General features: G+C 38.8%; 1 protein-coding gene across 1 annotated transcript in view; it reads right to left on the reverse strand.

Moving 5' to 3' along the window:
• Positions 1-1,722: 1,722 nt before the first annotated feature.
• Positions 1,723-21,644, reverse strand: part of LOC121876385 (histone-arginine methyltransferase CARMER-like) — a 73,322-nt gene continuing 53,400 nt past the window's right edge. Inside the window, exons 6-7 of the mRNA XM_042381458.1 lie at positions 1,946-2,126; positions 1,723-1,757 (exon numbers count right to left, since the gene is read on the reverse strand). Of these exons, the coding sequence (XP_042237392.1) occupies positions 1,723-1,757; positions 1,946-2,126 (216 nt within the window). The remainder of the gene's footprint in view (positions 1,758-1,945; positions 2,127-21,644) is intronic.

Consider the following 21,644-nt stretch of genomic DNA (forward strand, 5'->3'; position numbering starts at 1 on the left):
ACACCTGCTATTGTTTGTAGAATGTAATTTGCAAGTTTTTTCTCGGATACTATGCTAGATATGTAGGTTCTTTAGCTCAGTTAAGCTCCTACTATGATCACTTACTGTGTAAGTGTATTTTCTCCTGGCATAAAAGCTTTGATCTTGGCGGGAGGTATAGTAAGTTTTGTCAGATCAAACCACCCCAGTAGAAAAACATACATACCAGGTTGTTGTTTGTAAAATGTGAGGATGCATTATCGCCTCAGGGGCTATATTAGATACAGCACATGATATTACTGTCTATCTGTGTCATCAGTTCTCTGGTATGTAAGCTTTGGTCTTAGCAGGAGGTGTAATGATTGTTTATCAGACCACAGCTTACAACCCAGCGAAATACAACAACAGTAAGTAGATGCCCATGTGGTAACCCACGCAAGTTGACACACCCTACAGTGACAGCAAGACCCGACCCAGGAGAGGTCACGGACAAGGAACCCGAGTCAACCTGGGAAAACACAGCTGTCCAGACCTGACCCAAGGAGAGGTCACGGTTTCATTGACCCAGATCTCTCGCCGCCACGCGACTAGCTTAACCCGGCGACATGACCGAGTTACTCAAGAAGCTGTCCTCCAGCCAGTACACCTGTCACCTGACCAGAGACACCCAGATTAGTGATGACATCTTCCGGTTGGAGAATGTCAATATATAGGCCCTGCAGCTCCCTCCTAAAACATTAGCATTCGGATCATCATTGTAATAGGGAAAAGGCCGACAGCTCCTCCCCAGAGGGAGACTTCCCTCCCCAGCACCGGAGCCCCAGCTAGCAGAGTCTCCCACAGGAGACATAGTCCAGCAGCACCAGGTGGGCCTCCCTCAGGTCATACGTGAGTCATTGTCAGAGCGATCCATTTCATGTTTGTGTCCGAGAGTCAGTGTCTGGCAACTTCGATATATTGATCTATTAATGTGTCTGTGAGTTAATTAATAAATAGCTGTACTGAGAAGTGGTGTTTAGAAAATTCCCCCTAAAAATATATATAAACAGCTAAATAACTAATCGGCCACACTACCAAACTTCCTCACTATATCCTACAACTAATAACTTCTTACTATTATTTATACATTTCTACTAAGTTCCCTATCATTACAGAGGAGGGAGAGGGAGGCGGAGGAGAGGTGATGTATTGTGACAGTTGGCGCCGAAGGTCTAGTGCGTATTTATTTATGTCCTTTAGAGTGACTAAGTTTTTCTCTTGTAAATTGTCACTGAACTGACCTGGGAGATTATAACTTACATTGCTGGGATTCTTGTAAGATAGTGATTAATTTGAATATAATCATGCTATAATTTGCACTAGACATAAAAATTTGAGTAATTATTTAGTACAGTCTAAGTCGAATTGGTCGTCCAAAATGCGAAAATACATAGAAAAAATCTAAAATGGGTGTCTCCTTTTCTTCTCAGCACCACGAGAACTCTCACTTTTACGCTTGCCAGTCATTTTAAATGGAATTACAAACGTAAATTTTGTCAGTACACAGCGCGATCACTAACGACGGCCAAACAACAACTGTGAGCGGGCTACGCCGTGGATGCTGTACACCACGAGGCGGCCCGGCCCAAGCTGTCGTACGGCATCACATTACGACCAAACGTTGGGACTCGAAAATACGTAATGTGAAAAATATTTTATACGACCATGGCAGTCGTATGTCCGGGTTGTCGTAAGTCGAATATGTCATAAGTCGAGGAGAGACTGTATGTTCATGGTTTCTGGATCAAAACAGAAGTATTGTAAGTATCTTATATTCTGAGTTCATGATTCCGAAGTCCATTTGCAAAATTCACATGAACACCAAATGGTATGTTCCAGTAGTATGCAAACTAGAGAGGTTCTACTGTACTAATAAAATATTAAAGAAAAAAGAAATGGAGAGAGAGAGAAGACTCTTCTAACTTACCGGGTTGTTCTAATTCACAAGCAGCCAGGAGGTCAGCGATTGTGGCCTGATTCCCAGCAATGAAAGGTTGGTCTTTGAGCCAAACAGTCTCAAACTGCTTTAGAACAGTTTCCATTTGACCCTGGAACTCCTCCACTTTCTTTTTGTTAACTTCCATGCCTAGCATCTTTGGCCGTAGAAACTGAAAAAGTTATATTTACAGCATTAAGCAACAGTCTTATAGAAACCAAAAACAATCCTTATACAAGAAAAGTTCCTGAAAATGGAGGACTGAATCCCAAAATTCAGATCTATGGTGCCAGAGTCCATTTGGCTCCTTGTTAATGAGACAATGAGCTATTGAAATAATTGCTGTGCCCAGCTACTGTATCTCCACCCTAAAGGGTCTTAAAAAACCGGAATGGTTAATAAGTCGTGGACCTGCATGCACATTATGTCAACACATTTCCAGCACAGAGAACATGCCTCCCATACCCTGGAACATTTCTATTTGGAAGAAGGGCCATGAGTTACACACTACTCTATATTCTCACTTAAAATGGGATTCTATGATTCTCTATGATTCAATTCTCCATTTATTATTACAAACCCTGTGAGTGACCAGTGTTTTACAAAAGCCTGCTAGATATGGGAAAGAGGTGTTGAAAAGAAGTATGCTACATCCACCTCCAACTGGGAAAAAGCTAAGATCAAATAGATACAGAAAAGTTAAGAGTACAGATACACCACTGGGAACTGACGGTCCGGCACCTCCTTTAGTCCGGACAAAATTACTAGAGGGCACTTAACTTCCCTCCCTCCAAGCCTGGGTGAAGGCAGCTTTAGGCTTTAAGTTTTTATCTTATAAAATGTAACTGACTAGACTTAGCAGGATATAAATTAAATTGCTTGAATCCTTGTAATACAGTATAGTGATTAATTTGAGTATAAACATCACATAGTTTGCACAAGAGATAAAAAATTTAGTCTAGTGTAGTACATTTGAGTAATAAAATTTTAACTCATATGTTCGGGAAGATAAACGGTACGTAACTTTCTTCATTTATTTTTACTCATTTACATGCACACACCATCCTAAATATATATATTGTGAAAAAACGTAAAAGAAATAAATGTCCGAAGGGCAAACCTGTATTCAAATGTACTAAGTTAATTACTACAATTTTTATCTTACAAGAATTACAGCAATGCCAGTTATATACTGCCAAGTCAATTAAGCGACATTTTATAAGGGAAAACCTAAACTCCCTCTACAGTATTTGATAACTACACACTTTGTTATCTCCCCTCCCTGACAGCTGTCAACACCTATATAAAATATATACTGCAGTAAAAAAAAAATCCCCCCTCCCCCTTTCTCCCAGCCAGAGTGATTTTTTTTTTAAATCCTCTTCAGTTTTCGGCTTAAAGTTTTTATCTTATAAAATGTCGCAGACTAAACTTAGCAGAATATAAATTGAATTGCTGGAATCCTTGTAATTTAGTGATTAATTTGAGTATAAACATCACTTAGTTTGCACGAGAAGTAAATGTTTTTAGCCCTTTAGTGCAGTACATTTGAGTACAAAGTGTGTACAGTAAAGTTGGTCAAAGTTTTGGCTTTTTCACATTTAATTTATATTTAACATTTGTTTAATTTAAGTTTCTAGCAGTCCATGGTGCTTTAGAGACACAGGAGGTGTATAATTAGTGGGTCAGAGGTGTATTGTTGATTTATTATTACCTGACCTCGGTTGGTGCGCCAAAATGTATAATCTGGCAAGGCTTTGGAACCAAGGGTGCTGGAAAATCGGTGGTGGACCTGTATAACTAATTTTAGATGCTTCCTTCCTTGTGTTGTGCAGATTGTTACAGCCTCCTTTACCTATGCTGAGAAGAATTTTTTGTCCACAGACTGTGTAGTACAGTACCTAGTAAGACAGATAAAATATACAAACCTCAGCTGTCTAATTTCAGAAATGAAGTTTGTGAGGTTGTAAGCCTTAATTTAGCAGCATTTTAGCATTAGTTTAATTGCTGACCAAACAACACAGAAATTCAAACCTTTAAATTACTTCTCAGTTCTGAGGAAAGAGAACCATTCATGATACAGATGAATTAAAATTAAAACATTCTACAATAGGTGTCACTGCTCCTTGTTTTACAGTGAAAATTAAATATTTACTCCATGCATTTTGAGGTAATTTCCAGACCTCAAAACTCTGAATTGGGCTTAAAAACTACCAAGTGCAGAGAAAGATCAAAAGAAAGAATTTAAGGTCAACTGAAATGGTGAATTATTTTACCTGAAGTTGAAGTCAGAGGGTAAGCCGCGCTGTAAGGTTGCGCAGTGTGTGTCTTCTACTAACGTAAGTGTTACACCTAACTTTTAGTTTTCCTAACCTAACCTTTATTTTTCCTAACTTAACCTTTATTTTTCCTAACCTAACCTCTTCTATATTACTTGTTTGTTCATACCATCATAAAGTTAAGATAAAATTTTTACTACAACATAGTTGTGTGTCGTCAAAAAGTGGAGTTTGGGGGTCGGGCCAGTCTCTATTGGAATTAATCCCATATGCACCACCAAACTGGTGCCTGCACTTCGGCATCTCAGCTACCCTGAGAGATTGGAGCGCCTGAACTTGCCTAGCTTATACTACAGACGGGCAAGGGGGGACCTAGTTGAGGTTTATAAGCATCTCAGGGGGCACTACTCAGTCGAGTGTCCTTACTTGGAGCTGGCGGACGCTCGCCCCACAAGGGGTCACAGCTCAAGATTGACGAAGCCGCAAGTCCGGAAAACCGTGAGGGCAAACTTTTTCGGAGTGAGGGTTGTAAACTCTTGGAACAATCTACCAGAGAGTGTTGTGACGGCACCGAGTGTGAGCTCTTTCAAGAGAAGACTTGGCCAACACTGGAGCGGGTTCAGGTACATTCAGGAGCCGGTGCATGCCCAGTATTTGCCAACAGTGCGTGACAGAGACGTGACCGATCGCCCGGGCGGCTAGCGAGCCGACCTTTTGGTGACGAATATAAAGGAAAAGAGACGTGACCGATCGCCCAAGCGGCTAACAAGCCGATCAGTGGCGAAGAGGATAAAAAAGTTTGTTCTGTTGTTCACTTAACGCGGTTTTCACTTAACGCAGTACCCTGTGGGTTCAATTGACCGCGTAAAGCGGGGTACAACTGTACTTAAAACAACCATATTAATTTTTCTACATTAATTTTAATACAGCTACAATGGAGGACTTATTTTCTTCAGTTTTATAATTATGTAGAACCAATCAGTCATTGGTTTTGCAAAAAACGAGTTGTTTTTTTTACTTATATTTTGTTTTTAAATAAAGATTTTATGTTTTATATAGACGTTGATATACATGTTTACATTTGCTTACCTTCTACTGTTGGAAAATATTTTCCGTCGTTGTCATACCGACAAAAACAAAAGAAAGAATGTAAACACTACAGCCCCTAAGATGTGGAGGTGACCAGGTGTATAAAATGAGTGCTGTAGTAAAGACTTCACCTTCTTATACAGATTTTTTTTTAAATTGATGAAAATGACGACTGATAAGCAGTTCTAAGTGATGATATTCAAAGAGGTGTGTGTACTTGTGCCAAAAGGGCTGTATATCAAGCAACGGTTACACTGGTGGAGGTATTAGGCAGCTAATGTACCAAACAAGGAGGCACTACCGTCTGGGAAGATATTGGAAGCATAATGTATTGTCTAATGGTAGACCCTGCTGCTATGAGACCAAGTCCCAGATTGATGATCTGACTTTCTGCAGGGTCTCAATGGTTTCTCTTACTTTGACAACACAACATACATACAGGTATATTGTTTCTCACTCTTGATATTTTTTTTAATTTTTGTATTTCTTTATTATTATTATTATTATTATTATTATTATTATTATTATTATTATTATTATTACATTTTCGCCCCCTAGGCCCCAATGTGGGTCAGTGACCTGTGCCCAGGTGGACTAAAACCCGTAATTTTTTTTTTTTAGAATTTCATTTCCAAAATCAAGGTGCGTCTTCCATGATGCAGCGTCTTCCAAGCCGAAAAATACAGTATATATGTATATATATATATATATATATATACAGTGACCCCTCCGTTAACGAACTCAATCCGTTCCAGAAGGTCGTTTGTTAACCGAAAAGTTCGTTAACCGAAACCATTGTTTCAATGGGTTTTTGGGTAATTGGTTCCAGCTCACCGAAAATTTCCTAAATTCAACAAAAGTGGTAGAAAAGTTCACTTACTTTGAGGTGTGTACGTAGAAGGCTCCTGGATGATGATGATGGGATTTAGAATGGGGGTGGAGGAGAAGGAAAAAGAGATGGCATTGGGGTGGAGGAGAAGTCACCCCATGGTGCCATTTCACCCATAAAATTTTAGCTCTCTTGGTGTAATTCAAGATTATTTTCTTTAAATCAACACTGCACTGCATTATATATTGTCAATATGTAAAATATATTTCAAACTGACCAATAATTTGCTTGGAAACACAGAAAAAAGCGTTTAGTTGAAGAGAGTCTCAAGCAAGATGTTACCTCCAGTGAAAACAGAGAGACTAACTCCTGTTTGCTGTGTTAAGAGGCTGGATGCCGCGCATTAAACTAGTCACTTTACCTTCAGTTATGTTCAATAATTGTTAAAATGACTAAAAAATTGAATATTAAACTATTAAAATTATTGAATAGTATAAACTTCTTGATATTTACTAAAATAGTAAGGAATTTAAGCCCTAGAACCGATTAATGTATTGGCGGACTAATACTAAAGCTGGTGGACCGCCAAATGTGTTTAAAACATGTTGTCAATGAAAAATCGTTAACCGAGATTGCTCGTTGGGGTTAAGCAATCTTATATTGCAAATCGTTAACCGAATTCATAACCGAGGGATATATATATATATATATATATATATATATATATATATATATATATATATATATATATATATATATATATATATATATATATATATATATATATATATATATATATATATATATATATATATATATATATATATATATATATATATATATATATACAGTTGCAATTTCACTTAACGCGGTCATAGAACAGAGGGTCCTGTGTAGAAGTGAACAACAGAACATATGATTAATTCCACAGAAACCGCCCACCCCAAACTCCACTTTTGAAGACATAACTATGTTGTAGTAAAAATAACATCTTAATTTTATGATGGTACATGCACACAATTAATACTTAAGAGAAATAGAGAAATATGAGTCGCCAAGTTAATGTCCATTCAAATACTGACTTCAACTCCCTCCTCACACTACACTGCCGGATCTTCCCTCTCTGAGAAATTTTGAAATCACACTTAATAATTACTCAAATCAGTAATAATAAATGTTTGCACAAAGATAACATATACTATTTTTATCTAAAATTCATACTAATGCAAAATATGATGTTACTATAAAATTCCAGCAATGTCTATATTCTTGTCGGCAAAAAATATACTACCATGATGAAAAATCAGCAGGAAAACTGCAATCAAAATAAAAAACGTAGAAAACCGCAAGCGGGTAATACTGTATTATGTATATATATATATATATATATATATATATATATATATATATATATATATATATATATATATATATATATATATATATATATATATATATATATATATATATATATATATATATATATATATATATATATATACAATAAGTTTTACCCCGCCTAACGCGTTTCACTTAACGCTGCTGCATATACGCGTGCCTTGCCAAAGCTGAACTTTCACTTAACGGATTTTTTCCACATATACGCGTGAGTGTCCGAGACGCTATTTTTAGATTTGCCCCACCCGCCACCCTGCCTGACTGCCTGTTTTAGCTCATAAAATTCATACAAATTTTATTGTACAGAATATAATTTACATTGCTGGAATTTATATTTGCGGATCATTTTGAATATAAACATCATATTTTGTTTTAAATTACAATTTTAGATAAAAAATTTTTCTAGGTAACTATGGTATCTTTTGGGCAAAATATATGACATTTATATTCAAAATATTCCTGGTCTTAAGGAATCCAGCAATGTCAATTATATTATCCTAACTTTAGTTTGAGGTATTATTTATTAAAATTTAGTGGTTATCCCACACATCTCCTTGGGATTTGCAGGGGGTGGGGGGAGGAGGACCAACCGACCATCTGTTACCCCTGTGAAGAATTATTTTTTTTTATTAACTGAAGATATTTGTTTTAGCTCATAAATTCATACAAATTACCCGTCAGAATATATAATTTACATTGCTGGAATTTTATAATTTGGTGATCATTTTGAATATAAACATCATATATTTTGTTTAAACTTACAATTTTAGATAAAAATTTTTCTCTAGGTAACTATGGTATCTTTTGTCCAAAATATATGACATTTATATTCAAAATATTCCTGGTCTTACAGGAATCCAGCAATGTCAATTATATTATCCTAACTTTAATCTGAGGTATTATTTAATACTAAATGTAAAAACTCTGAAGGAGGATTGGTGGGGGTGGGGGAGGGTTGGGACTGACCGGCTGTTGAAGAGGGGGGAGGCAAGGTGGGGTACTTTGATTGACAGATAGTGTCGGAAGATTTTTTTTTTTTATTAACTGAAGATATTTGTTTTAGCTCATAAAATTCATACAAATTACCTGGTCAGAATATAATTTACATTGCTGGAATTCTTATAATTTGGTGATCATTTTGAATATAAACATCATATATTTGCTTTTAAACTTACAATTTTTAGATAAAATTTTTCTCTAGGTAACTATGGTATCTTTTGGGCAAAATATATGACATTTATATTCAAAATATTCCTGGTCTTACAGGAATCCAGCAATGTCAATTATATTTTCCTAACTTTGTTTGAGGTTAACCCACACATCTCCTTGGGACGGTTGGTGGGGGGAGGAGGGACCGACCGACCATCTGTTAGCCATGGTAGTGTGAGAGGGAGGGTTGAGTCCATTATTTGAATGGACATTAACTTGGCGACTGTATTTCTCATTTCTCTTAAGTATTAATTGTGCATGTACCATCATAAAATTAAGATGTTATTTTTACTACATAGGTATGTGCCTTCAAAAAGTGGAGTTTGGGGTCGGGGTCGGTTTCTATTGGAATTAATCCCATATGTTCTGTTGTTCACTTAACTTGATTTCACTTAACGCTGACCCTCTGGGTTCAATTGACCGCCAAGTAAGGGGTAATAACGTATATATATATATATATATATATATATATATATATATATATATATATATATATATATATATATATATATATATATATATATATATATATATATATATATATATATATATATATATATATATATATATATATATATATATATATATATATATATATATATATATATATATATATATATATATATATATATATATATATATATACACACACAAACACAAAAACAATACAGCTACTCTCGACTTCATTATGTGGTTATTAGGACCCAAATCCAGGTCAGAAGGCAAAATGCTTAAATAATACCAGAAAATCTAAATTGAGTCTTTTTTCTTCTCAGCACCACAAAACTCTCACTTTTATGCTTGCCAGCCATTTTAAAGGGAATCACAAACAAAAATTTTTGTCAGTACACAAGCTAATCACTAATTGGGACCAACTCGTGACAGTAAAACCTCGATCCGACTGTTGGATTAACCAGTCAATCAACCCTAAAAAAAAAAAAAAAAAAATGGGATTAGCCCACCCGGGCCGGGTTGTAAGTCACCCAGGCGATAATGTGATAATAGTAATAATGATGATGATAATAATAATAGTAATAAAGAACCATAAAGCAGTGCAAAAATGAAAAAAAAAAATCAAGAGTGAGAAACAATGTACCTGTATGTATGTTGTGTTTTTCAATAGTAAGACAAACAATTGAGACCCAGCAATTGTGTGTAAATGAGGCAGAAAGTCAGATCAGCAACCTGAGACTTGGTCACAATTTTTGTGATGACATATGTTCTTTGACTTTTCCATTTTTTATTCACGGTTTCTGTACTGGTTCATATTTATTTACTAAAGTGGTTAATGTTATAAAGCAAATTCTATTGAAATATGAATGGCAAATGAACAAAAATGAATGGGGCTTAAATGAGGTAGGCTAGGAAAGGTACAGTCGGTCCTTAACATCTGGTTTTAACAATGCATTTGCAACTACGCGGTTGCCCCTCGGAGGAGTATTCTGTACATTGAAGTATTGAAGTACATTCAAATCGCGTCATTCAACCCGTGCACCCGAACACGGACACGCCCGCTCCGCAACCTCCACACACACACCTAGCTCTCCCTCAGTCAGTCAGTCTCGCTGTAACCCGCTTGTGTTGACATCAGCATTGTAGTTGCAAAAATATTACATTTTCCGTGAAGGTATTATATCAAGCACAGTATGAATAGAATATCACTAATATAAAATTTGTAACTTAAAAACTAATAAAAAAACAGTAACATATCTTGAACATCGGAAGGTTAGGTAAAGTCTTTTGTTTTGGTGTAGTTTATCCTAATTTACATTGAAATGCATTACGCTTTCAGCAAAACTACAATTTATTTCTGAGAATATGGAAATGTAATATTTTACTGAAATGACGACGTATTACAGTAAGAGAGTAAAAACTGACTTTCTCTTTCTTTCGTTAAAAGATGTTACCACAATCGCTTCAATGGTTTTCAGTTGTGGGGATATAAGGCTAATGATGGATAGAATATTATTGTAATACAGTACAGTACAACAGTTTTTAACTGAAAACCATTCAAAAAGCGATTGTGGTAAATCTTTTGAACAGTGAAAAGCGAAAGTCATTGTTTTAAATCTGATTTTATCCCACTTTCCATTAATATACGTCATTCCAGCAAAAATATTACATTTCCATATTTATTTCAGAATATATTCATTCAGTCACAGTTAAGGTAAAATATACTTGTGATGTAATATTTTAATGAAAATACAGTATCATAGTTTTTTTTGTTTCAGGAGGCAGACGTCACAGGATGAAATAGAGAGATAGAAAGGGGAAGTTGGGGGGAACAGACAATGCACCCTCTCCCTTGGATGAACAGGCAGAAGTTGTGACTGTCCAGGCCTTTTGGAAAAAATTCAATATTCATGAGGCAGTCAATTATCTGGTGTCAGCCTGGAAACAGATAGCGAAAGCAACAGTTCACCACGCCTGGATGCCACTACTCCCTCATCTTCCCAAGTCACAGGATGGCACAGAGACAGGAAGATCTCTTACGGGAGACAGTTTAGTCAGTCCAAAGTATCCCAGCACGTGGCTTCAAAAGTGAACGAGGACCAAATTAACGAACTCTTAGGTACAGAAAAGCATTGAGGAGATGCTGGGAGAAGAAAATCAAGTTCAGCAAGAAACAACCCCACAAATTATGCAACAACAAGGCGAGGCCAACAACTTGTCATCTGCCCATGTTCCTAGACATGTGTGACAACTTCGAAGAGCAGATATTGTTGGTCGAGACCATCAGATGATGGGTTTGTTTAATAAAATAAATGGTCACTACCAAGAAAATTATATCCAAAGTAAAAGACCACAAATAACATTGAATTGAAATGAATTGAAACAGTTTATTTAGCCAGAAAAACACAGATACAGAGTGGATAATAATAACAATATTATCATGGCTGAGCCAGTTGAGAACCTGAGCTCTCTTTTAGGCACCTGATATATACTACCGGTATACATTTATCTCAAGGAAGTATTATGTAACATTTAGTATCATCAGGAATAGTACAATAACATGGTGGTAATAAGAACATCTCATAATGTTACCACAGTTATCACTTCAATATTTATTAATTTTATTTATTTATTATTTTTTTTTTACAGTACAGTATAGTCTGGATTTACATGGTTTTTGTTTACATTTGGTCATTTATGACACCTTGCCAGAATGAAATGTTTTAATTAAATTTCATCATTTACGAGGTAAAGTATAATTTGTTTGCTGTATTTACTGAAGAAATTTGTTTTTAGCTCATAAAATATATAATTTATATTGCTGGAATTCTTTTAAGATGGTGATTATTTTAAATATAAACATCATAAAATTTGCATTAGACATACAAATTTTAGATCTAATGTAAGAATTTTATTAGAAAGAGCAAAAATTTTATCTTTTGTGCAAAATATATGACATTTATATTCAAAATATTCCTTGTCTTGCAAGGAATCCAGTAATGGCAATTATATTATCCTAACTTGTCTGAGGTATTATTTATTACTAAACATGTAAGCATTCTGTTTATCCCTGAACATTTCTCCAGTAGGGAGGAGGTAGGTGTAGGGAGGGAGGAGGGACTCAGTGGCGTGGGAAGAAGGCGGTGGGGATTTTGATTGACAGATAGTGTCTGGGTGGTATAATTTGTTTATTTACTGAAGATATTTGTTTTAGCTCATAAAATTCACATTCCCAGCCAGAATATATTTTACATTGCTGGAATTCTTATAAGATTGTGAGTAGTTTAAATATAAACATCATAAAATTTGCATTAGACATACAAATTTTAGATCTAATGTAAAATTTTTTAGAAAGAGCAAAATTTTTATCTTTTGCACAAAATATATGACGTTTATATTAAAATATTCCTTGTCTTGCAAGAATCCAGCAATGTCAATTATATTATCCTAACTTTAGTCTGAGGTATTACTTATTACTAAAATGCAAGCCTACTGTTTTCACCCAAACATTTCTCAGAGAGGGAGGAGCCAGCGAGCATGGGAAGAGGAGGAGGAGGGGGGTAGTCAGTCCATTATTTGAATAAGGCGACCATTACCTATTTCTCTTAAATATTAATTGTGTGTGCATACCATCATAAAATTAAGATGTAATTTTTACTACAATGTGGGTATTGTGTCGGAAAAAGTGGAGTTTGGGGTCGCCCAGTCTCTATTTCAATTAATCCCATATGTTCTGTAATTTCATTTACGCGTTTCTCGTTTCGCCGGACCTCCACGGGTTCAAATGACCGCGTAAATGCAGACTATACTGTGTACATAAATTACAGTGGAATCGAAAAACAAGTATAATGGGGGAGCAGTACAACATGGGTTGTACAGTAATAAGGTTGAACAAGAGGACAGAGCTGTCAGGATTATGTCTAGTTGGCAATTATGTTTATTGCAATGGTAATTTCTTATCTATTTACATGATAATTTCCGATAAAATGGTTTTGATGGTACAATAAAAGCAGGCATTGTAAATATAATAGGTGTTACAAGAAATATTAATACTTAGACAAAGATATTTTTTAGAGATGATTTAAAGGAAGGGTGTAGTCTTTGCTCGGATGGGTGGGGAATGTTGTTCCACCTTCACACTGTGATATTTTGTGGGGGTGGTCTTAGTGCAGGTGCCTCAAGTTGTATCTCTGATTATGCCAAAAACTGGATATAATTATTGTCAAGCAAGTGATGAATAGATTTGTAAACAAAGAGGTCACAGCAGTAGGTGTTAATATCTTTGAATTTTAAAATTTTCAATTTAGCAAAACTTTTCGTTGTGTGATTTGTTTTTTTCAAGTACTGTAGGTCATTGTCCGTACAACTCTCTTTTGTGTAGTAACCATTACTCGAGCCGCACACAACAAGAAAATAGACAAGTGATTGAAGCAATTGAACATGTAGAGGTGGAAGATGAAGGGGAAGAAGATCGTCTTGACCTAGCTAGCCTGCCAGAAGACTTTTATTTTGAAGGCTTTGATCTAGTGGTGGTGGAGGAGGATCTTTTAATTCACCTCCATGCAGTCACATAATAAGACCCTCACTGGATGCTTGTTGTCTTAATTCCCTTGTGTGTGTGTGTGTGTGTGTCGCTCACAGGGTGGTGAAATGCGTTTAGAGTGGCAGCACTATGTTAGTTTTAAGGTGTAACCTCTGCTTGCTCTATCTCGCTTTCAGTTACACCGCTGGCTAGCCCTCATGGCGGTAGAGGAAGCAACTTGCAGAAGTCTTCCCCTGCCAGTACACAGCCTCTTCACCATCAAGACTCCTGCTGTGTCTCTTCGTGGCAACTACGGTAACTGGGTGCCTCGTGGGCCCAGGCTAGATCAGCAGATGATCTCGGAGCAGCAGTGGGCCCCAGAGGGACGGCGCATGGGCCCACTGGCACGTGGACACGTCCTGGCGCCTACCAACCACCGCCCCGCTGCCTTGCGGATTAACCTTGGCAGGTAGGCTACAGGAGTAAGCCCAAACAGAAAAATCTGAGGTGGAGCCCACATTAGGCAGACATGCTTACAGAGCTCCAACAAGACCCCAACGGCGGTATAGGCGGAAGAGGTGACCACCGTGGAAACCCAACAACTACACCAGTGGACGAAGGCAATGCCTGAAGGACAGGCTACTAAGGAGAAACCCAACAAACTGGGCTATCAGCAGTCAATTGCAACTCTCCCTCTCCCCGGCATTGAAACACTTGCACCACTGGATCAGGAAAGGGAGGCAAGATGTGTGGTTGCAGCTGGGGCTCCTGCCCCACCACATAAATCAACTCTTCAAGCCATCATCCAGCTCATCATACCTCTCATCATCATCAAAACCCTATACCCCATAAGTCCCTATGACGACGGACAAGTGGAGACGGGAACAGGCAGAGATGACTGCGGGAGTCTCTAGTCACAACTCTGCACATGGGGCAGTAAGATGAGTGGTTTATGCACTGGGATCTAGGCAGCAGTGCAATCGGTCCTGTCTGTGCGACTGAGCAGCCCTTTCAGGCCGCTCTGCTCACCCCACATGGGGAGGGGACTAGAAACATAGCCTGTCTAAAGAACCAACCTGACTGGGCAACCACACCCAGTAAGGTCATCCTAATGTGGTTAACACACCAAAATCACAAATCCAAACAAAAGCAAACCATACAAACCATACAGGACCCTTCTGGATACTGGCACAAATGAGCATCCTGAAAGAATAACTGCCCTTGTGGCAAGAGCTGGCTAGGTATAATATCAACATAGCAGTCATCAGTGAGTCCCATCTTCCAGATGAGGGCCAACTCACAGAAAGGAGGTCTGGATACACATTCTTCTTGGAATGTACACCTGCTGCGGAGAGAAACAGCATTTATGGAGTTGCCATCCGCCAACACATCCTACACAGGCTAACTGAAATGCCTATTGGGATCAACAAAGCCTCATGACGTTTCAAGTCCCACTGAATCACTCACGTCATACCTTCTTCATCAGTGCATACCTTCCGCAAAAAAGGCGGCAGCCCAGCGGGAACTTCGCAATCTAAAGAACGACCGACTTAAAAATAAGGCATGTGTAGCACAAAAACTTGCAGAACAGAACAAGATGCACCAATTCTTCATTTCCACTAAAACATTTTATGGACCAGTCACATGTGGCGCAGCCCCCCTCCGCTCATCTGACAGTAACCACATAATTAAAAAATACGAAGGCCTCCTTCAGCGCTGGAAGAAGCACTACCATTCACTGCTCAACCGAAGCACCGATGTGGATGTCCTGACTACCCAGCAGTCCTCAGCATCCAGAGCTGACCCACCTCAGCTATCCTCCATCCCTGGATGAGGTAGCTACTGCCATCAAACAGATGAAAAATAACAAAAGCCTCAGGGCCTGATAGAATCCAAGCCGAGGTGTATAAAGCAGGAGGACCTCTACTTACCAGCCGTCTCCTCTCTCTCCTGGAGAATATATGGGAAAAGGAGGAAATCCCCCAAGCTCTTAAAGAGGCCTCCATCGTTAATATTTATAAGAACAAGGGAGACCGGTCAGACTGTGGCAACTACCGTGGGATCTCGCTGCTGTCCATAGCTGGCAAGATTATCGCCCTAGTCCTCCTAAACAGACTTATTCCTGAGGAGGAAAACTTCCTCCCAGAATCTCAATGTGGCTTTAGACCATCACGTGGCACCACTGACATGATCTTTGCTGTCCGCCAGATCCAGGAAAAGTGCAGAGAACAGCGTCATGACCTGTACATGGCTTTCATCGACCTAACCAAGGCCTTTGAGTCGGTCAACAGGGAAGCCCTCTGGTAGACCCTCAGCCGTTTTGGCTGCCCACTAAAATTCATCACCATTGTGAGGCAACCCCACAATGGCATGAATGGCAGTGCCCTGCACAATGGCACCCAGTCAGAGTTCTTCCCCATCCAAATGGGGGTTAAACAAGGGTGTGTATTGGTGCCAACTCTCTTCCATTTTCTTGGCTGCCAATTTAGCCAGCGGGGTGAACATCGAGTACCTGGTGAAAGGGGGTCTTTTCAACATAAGACAACTCCAGGCAAGAATAAAGGTGACGACAGCTTCTATTACTGACTCTGGCGTAAGTCACTGAATGCGCATGAATCTCTGGCTCAACTAACTTAACACAGCCAGGGTAGCTACTAATGTATTAGGATAGTTAATTTTAAGGTAATGAAATGGCGGTGAAGGTGTTGCTATTGGGGGAAGCTGGAGGCCTATTAATAAAAAATAAAAAAATAGTAGTAGTAGCAGTGTGTGTGTGTGTGTGTGTGTGTGTGTGTGTGTGTGTGTGTGTGTGTGTGTGTGTACGTGTGTGTAATAATAATGAATAATTAGGGGTTTATTGAAAAAGTTCTAAAAAAGTTCTGCAGCCCGAAGGCTGAAATATACTTGGACATAAATGACTTATTACATACATTGGTAGTTTAACAAAAGCCTTCATTAGAGAAAGGTAAAGGAACATACAGTGAACATACAGATTAATGTTTACAGTGGAGGTCACGTAGATCTTGTGCGCTGAGGTATTGAACAGCAGACACGTAGTGTAGTAACTCCCTCACAGATGGCGCTATGAGGGGTATCACGATGAGTAGTAGTTTCCTCACAGGTGATGTTATGAGGGGCTTGACGTGGTGTTTTAATTCCCTCACAGATGGTGTTATGAGGGGCCTGATGATGTAGTAATTCCCTCACAGATGGTGTATGAAGGGCCTGATGACGTAGTAATTCCCTCACAGATGGTGTATGAGGGGCCTGATGAGGTGTAATAATTCCCTCACAGATGATGTTATGAGGGGCATCACATGGTGTAGTAATTCTCTCACAGATGGTGTTATGAGGAACTTCACATGATGCTGTAGCAACTCATTTACTACGTGGTGTCGTAGCATCATGGGGACACCACTTGGTCTGAATGTCACAGGACCTCACTCAAGTGAGTGAGGTGTGGTCCCAGCCCTTGCTGGCTCTAAACTCTTCAAACACAGTTTCAGAAGAACTAGGTTGATCTTCCTTCAAATGTTCATAAATTTCCCTGGCTCTTTTGCAAATGAATTCAGTAGAAATTTAATCTCCTTTCATTTGTTTTTCGTTAATCCAAATAAGAAGAAACCTCACTGTTTCTGCAATTAATGATCTACCTTTAAACACTCTGGTAGATATATTTCTCACTTTCACTTCTTTAAATTTGTCTTTCTGTGCAATAATTGAAGACACAGTTGATGCCGACATGCCATTCTTTACTCAGTACAGTGGTCCTTCGGTTAACGAGCTACTCGGTTAACAATTTAGGTCAGCAATTACCTTCCATAAGAATCTTCATTTTAGGTTAACGAACAAAATTTGGTTAACGAAATTCTTACGTAAATGTTTGACATGCTTTGGCTTGCTCACCAGCTGGAAGATTAGTCCGTAATACAGAAATCGGTTCTAGGGCTTACATTCGTTAAAATTGGAGTAAATATCAAGAAGCTTGTACTATTCAATAATTTTCCAAGTTTTATATTAAAATTTTTAGTCATTTTAACACTTATTTAACATAATTGCAGTACAGAGAACTAGTTTTTGGTGCCCTAACAGCACTTCACTCACCACAAGGCCTCAGTTTGTATCTCTGTTCAGTGGAGGAAACATCGTGTTTGTTGGTCTTGAATATAGAGTATTTTTTATTTTTTACAGTACAATTCCCATCATCATCATCATGATCATCATCAACCAGGAGCCTTCTACATACACACCTCAAAGTAAGTGTACTTTACTGCATTATTTTTTTGCTTTGTATGTAATTTTCAGTGAGCTGGAACCAATTACCCAAAATCCCATTGAAACAATGGTTTCGATTAACGAACGACCTTCTGGAACGAATCGTGTTCGTTAACCGTGAGACCACTGTACATTGGTTCTAATGCCTTCTTCATGTTTCTTAATAATTTCCTGTTTCACTTGAATTGAAATCGCCTTTCAAGATTTCTTTGGACCCATGCTTGATGCATTAATTTCACCAATAAAATTTTAAGTTCACTGGTGTAATTCAAGATTATTTTATTTAAATCAACACTGCACTGTGCTATATTATCAATATGTTAACTAAATTTCAGAATGACCAATAATTTTATTAAAAATACTTATACAGTCAACCCTCGCTTTACGCGGTCCCACATTCCACGTTAGTCTGCGCGCCACAGAACCTAACGCGGTTCACATTACGGTGCGTGAACCCCATTACGCTGGAGTGTCCGGCGACGCTATTTTTAGATCTGCCCCACCCGCCTGCCTGCCTGTGCTCGCCCAGAGAAACCTTTCCTTACCTGGACCCAGCGGCACTAAGCCAAAGAAGACACGACGTCTTAGCTAAGACACGACGCTCCTTAAGCTACGAGGTGAAGTATACCATCATCCAAGAGTTGGAGAAAGGAACAAGGCAGGTTGATTGGCGCGCCAGCAGTGAATGAATCCACGATCCGGACGATAAAGAAGGATGCAGCCAGCATAAAGGAGCACATGAAGATCACAAAGTCTACAGGTGCCGGCGATCAAGTATTTTCACAACCAGGTGCTTCTCAAGACAGTAGTACCACGGTAGCTACTTGTGCGCCAGGCGACGGAACATGGCGTCGCACACGCCGCCTGTTAAGGAGCACGCACGTGAACTGTACATTGCAGTGGCACGAAGATGGGAAATTCGCAGAGCCCAAACCCTTTTAATACTTCCTCTGGGTGGTTACAGAGGTTTAAGATCCTGAACAAGATCACCAATATAAAATATTGCGGTAAGAAGTTGAGGTGCTGACCGTATGTCAGCCGAATTTCCTCCTGCTTACGTGAGATTATGAGGAAGGACAGTACAGAAGACGACTCAGGTGTTTAACATGACGAATCTTCGTCTTTTCTGGAAAAGCCACTCTTTCCAAGTCCTTCATAAAGAATGCCAGAAAGATCCGGGGTCGCAAGATGCAGAAGGAAATCGCATCATTCTTGTTTACCACCAATGCCTCTCGCACTCAGTAAGTCTGCTATCGGTGATCCACACAGCACGCAAGTCAAGACGCTTACAAAAACCATGGACATGACCAAGCTAATGTCCACTGGCTGACCGTGACGTATATATGGATGCCTTCATATACATTCGTCCATCTCCTGGTTTGATGACTGCTTGGTCTCGGCGTAAAGAAATCTGTGAGCTAATAGAATGTGCCATTCAAGATTTGTTGCTGCTGACAACGACCAGGACACTTGCCCCTACTGTTAGATCGTCACCCCAACGAAAAGTGGTCTTCTCTTCCTCCCAACACTACGCCTATATTACAGCCCATGGACCAAGAGTTAATCTGTAATGTAAAAGCTGCATTCTCTACTAAAAAATTCAAACTCTGAAATCGTCACACCAACACCAGGGAAGAGTTGCGTGAACCTGGAGTGACACCACCACCGATAGCAAGAGTAAGAAGATGAGGGATCAACAGTTGGCACAGCAAAAAATACTGCCCAACAATTCTGGAGAGTATTTAACATCAAGAAAGCTGTGGACTTTTTGGCAGGAGTCATGTGGATCATCAGCTGTCTATTGCTACACCCGCCACGCATGGAGACATGTGTTGCATGGAATACCAGGTGAGAGGAGGAGCCAATCTATGACTGGTGAGGTTCAGACCGTTGCAGTAGCAGTGGACCTTGCCAGAGAAGCTGCTAGATCAAGTCAGGCAGTTCCAGGTTTCTCCGAGACCACCAACGCATTTACATCATGGAGGTGATAATGGAACCTGATGTGACCACTGAGAGATGGTACATGATGATGACGCACGCCAGTGCGTGAAGAGGCAGGTGGTGTGCGCCATCCCAAGAAGAACAACACTTATCCCATAGTAATGTTAGGGGGTGCCACCAGTGAATGAGAAAGCCAAGCTCCTCCTTTCCGATTTACTCCCACGGAAACAGGTATGAAATCTTCACTACCCAGCTGTTGCAGACTATGGAGCCGTGACATCAAGGTGTATCGCCAACATCAACACCAGCCAGCAAAGAGCAACAGATTTCTTCGCTCACAACCCACCACAGCCAGCCCAAGCCAGTGATATGGCGTGTGAAGATGACTTTAGGATTTGTCAGGAAGCCCTTGGACAACTGTGGGGTGACAGTGATGGTGATGCAGCCCCAGGTAATGGTGATTCACCGAGGCCAGTAGCCTGCACTCTGGGCCTCGAACCAGCCTCCAATCCGCATTTCTAACACCCATCTCTACTAACGAAGTGTCTCCACCTAACTTTAGTTTTCCTAACCTAACTTTTTATTTTCCATGTTAACCTTTATTTTCCTAACCAAACCTCTTCATATTACTTGTTTTTTCATACCATCATAAAGTTAAGATAATTTTACCATAAAGAAGAAGTTACAGTGTGTCGAAAAAGTGGAGTTTGGGGTCGGCCCGACTCTATTTCAATTAATCCCATATGTTATGTTATTCACTTTTACGCTCTCACTTTCCGAGGACCCCTGCGCTGCTACATTAACCGCGCAAAGTGAGGGTTGACTGTATTCAAGAGACCAACACACACGACATTTCCTCCACTGTAAACAAAGTTAAAGAGAGACACTTTGGTGGGCGAGTCAAGCGGCTGATGGGCGCTAAAAAAACTAGTTCCCTGTACTGCATATATTATAATATATGATAATTAATTATCAATATGTTAACTAAATTATAAAATTACTAATAATTTTAAAATAAAAAATGAAAAAATATTAGAGCACAACTTTCTTGATACAGTGGCCCCTCGGTTAATGAATGCCTTGGTTAAAGAAATGTCTGTTAACAAATTACCTTCCATAAGAATCTTCATTTCGGTTAAGAAAAAATTCGGTTAACGAATTCCTCTCAACATGTTTTCGCTTGCTCACCAGCTGGAATATTGGTCCGCCAATACAGTAATCGGTTCTAGGGCTTAAATTCGTTCTCATTTGAGTAAATATCAAGAAGGTTGTACTATTCAATAATTTTACAAGTTTTATATTAAATTTTTTAGCCATGTTAATAATTATTTAACATAATTGAAGTACAGGAAACTAGTTTTTAGCACACCAACCAGCCACTTGACTCACCCAGCAGGCGTCAGTTTGTATCTCGAAATTAACAAACTTTTGCTTGGGACTCCTTGAACATATAAACTATTTTCGTTTAACAGTACAATTATTGGTCATTTTGAAATTTATTTTACATATTGATAATATATAGCGCGAGTGTTGATTTAAGAAAATAATCAACGCAATTACAGCTAGTGAACTTGAAATTTTAATTGGTGCGATGCCATTGAATCCAGCATGGCACCAAAGAAATGAAAAGGATTTCAATTCAGGAGTGAAACAGGAAATTATTAAACATAAGAGAAGGCATTAGAACAAATGTTA

Source organism: Homarus americanus, unplaced genomic scaffold (assembly GCF_018991925.1).
Source record: "Homarus americanus isolate GMGI-L3 unplaced genomic scaffold, GMGI_Hamer_2.0 scaffold34921, whole genome shotgun sequence".
In the NCBI taxonomy this organism is placed as follows: domain Eukaryota; kingdom Metazoa; phylum Arthropoda; class Malacostraca; order Decapoda; family Nephropidae; genus Homarus; species Homarus americanus.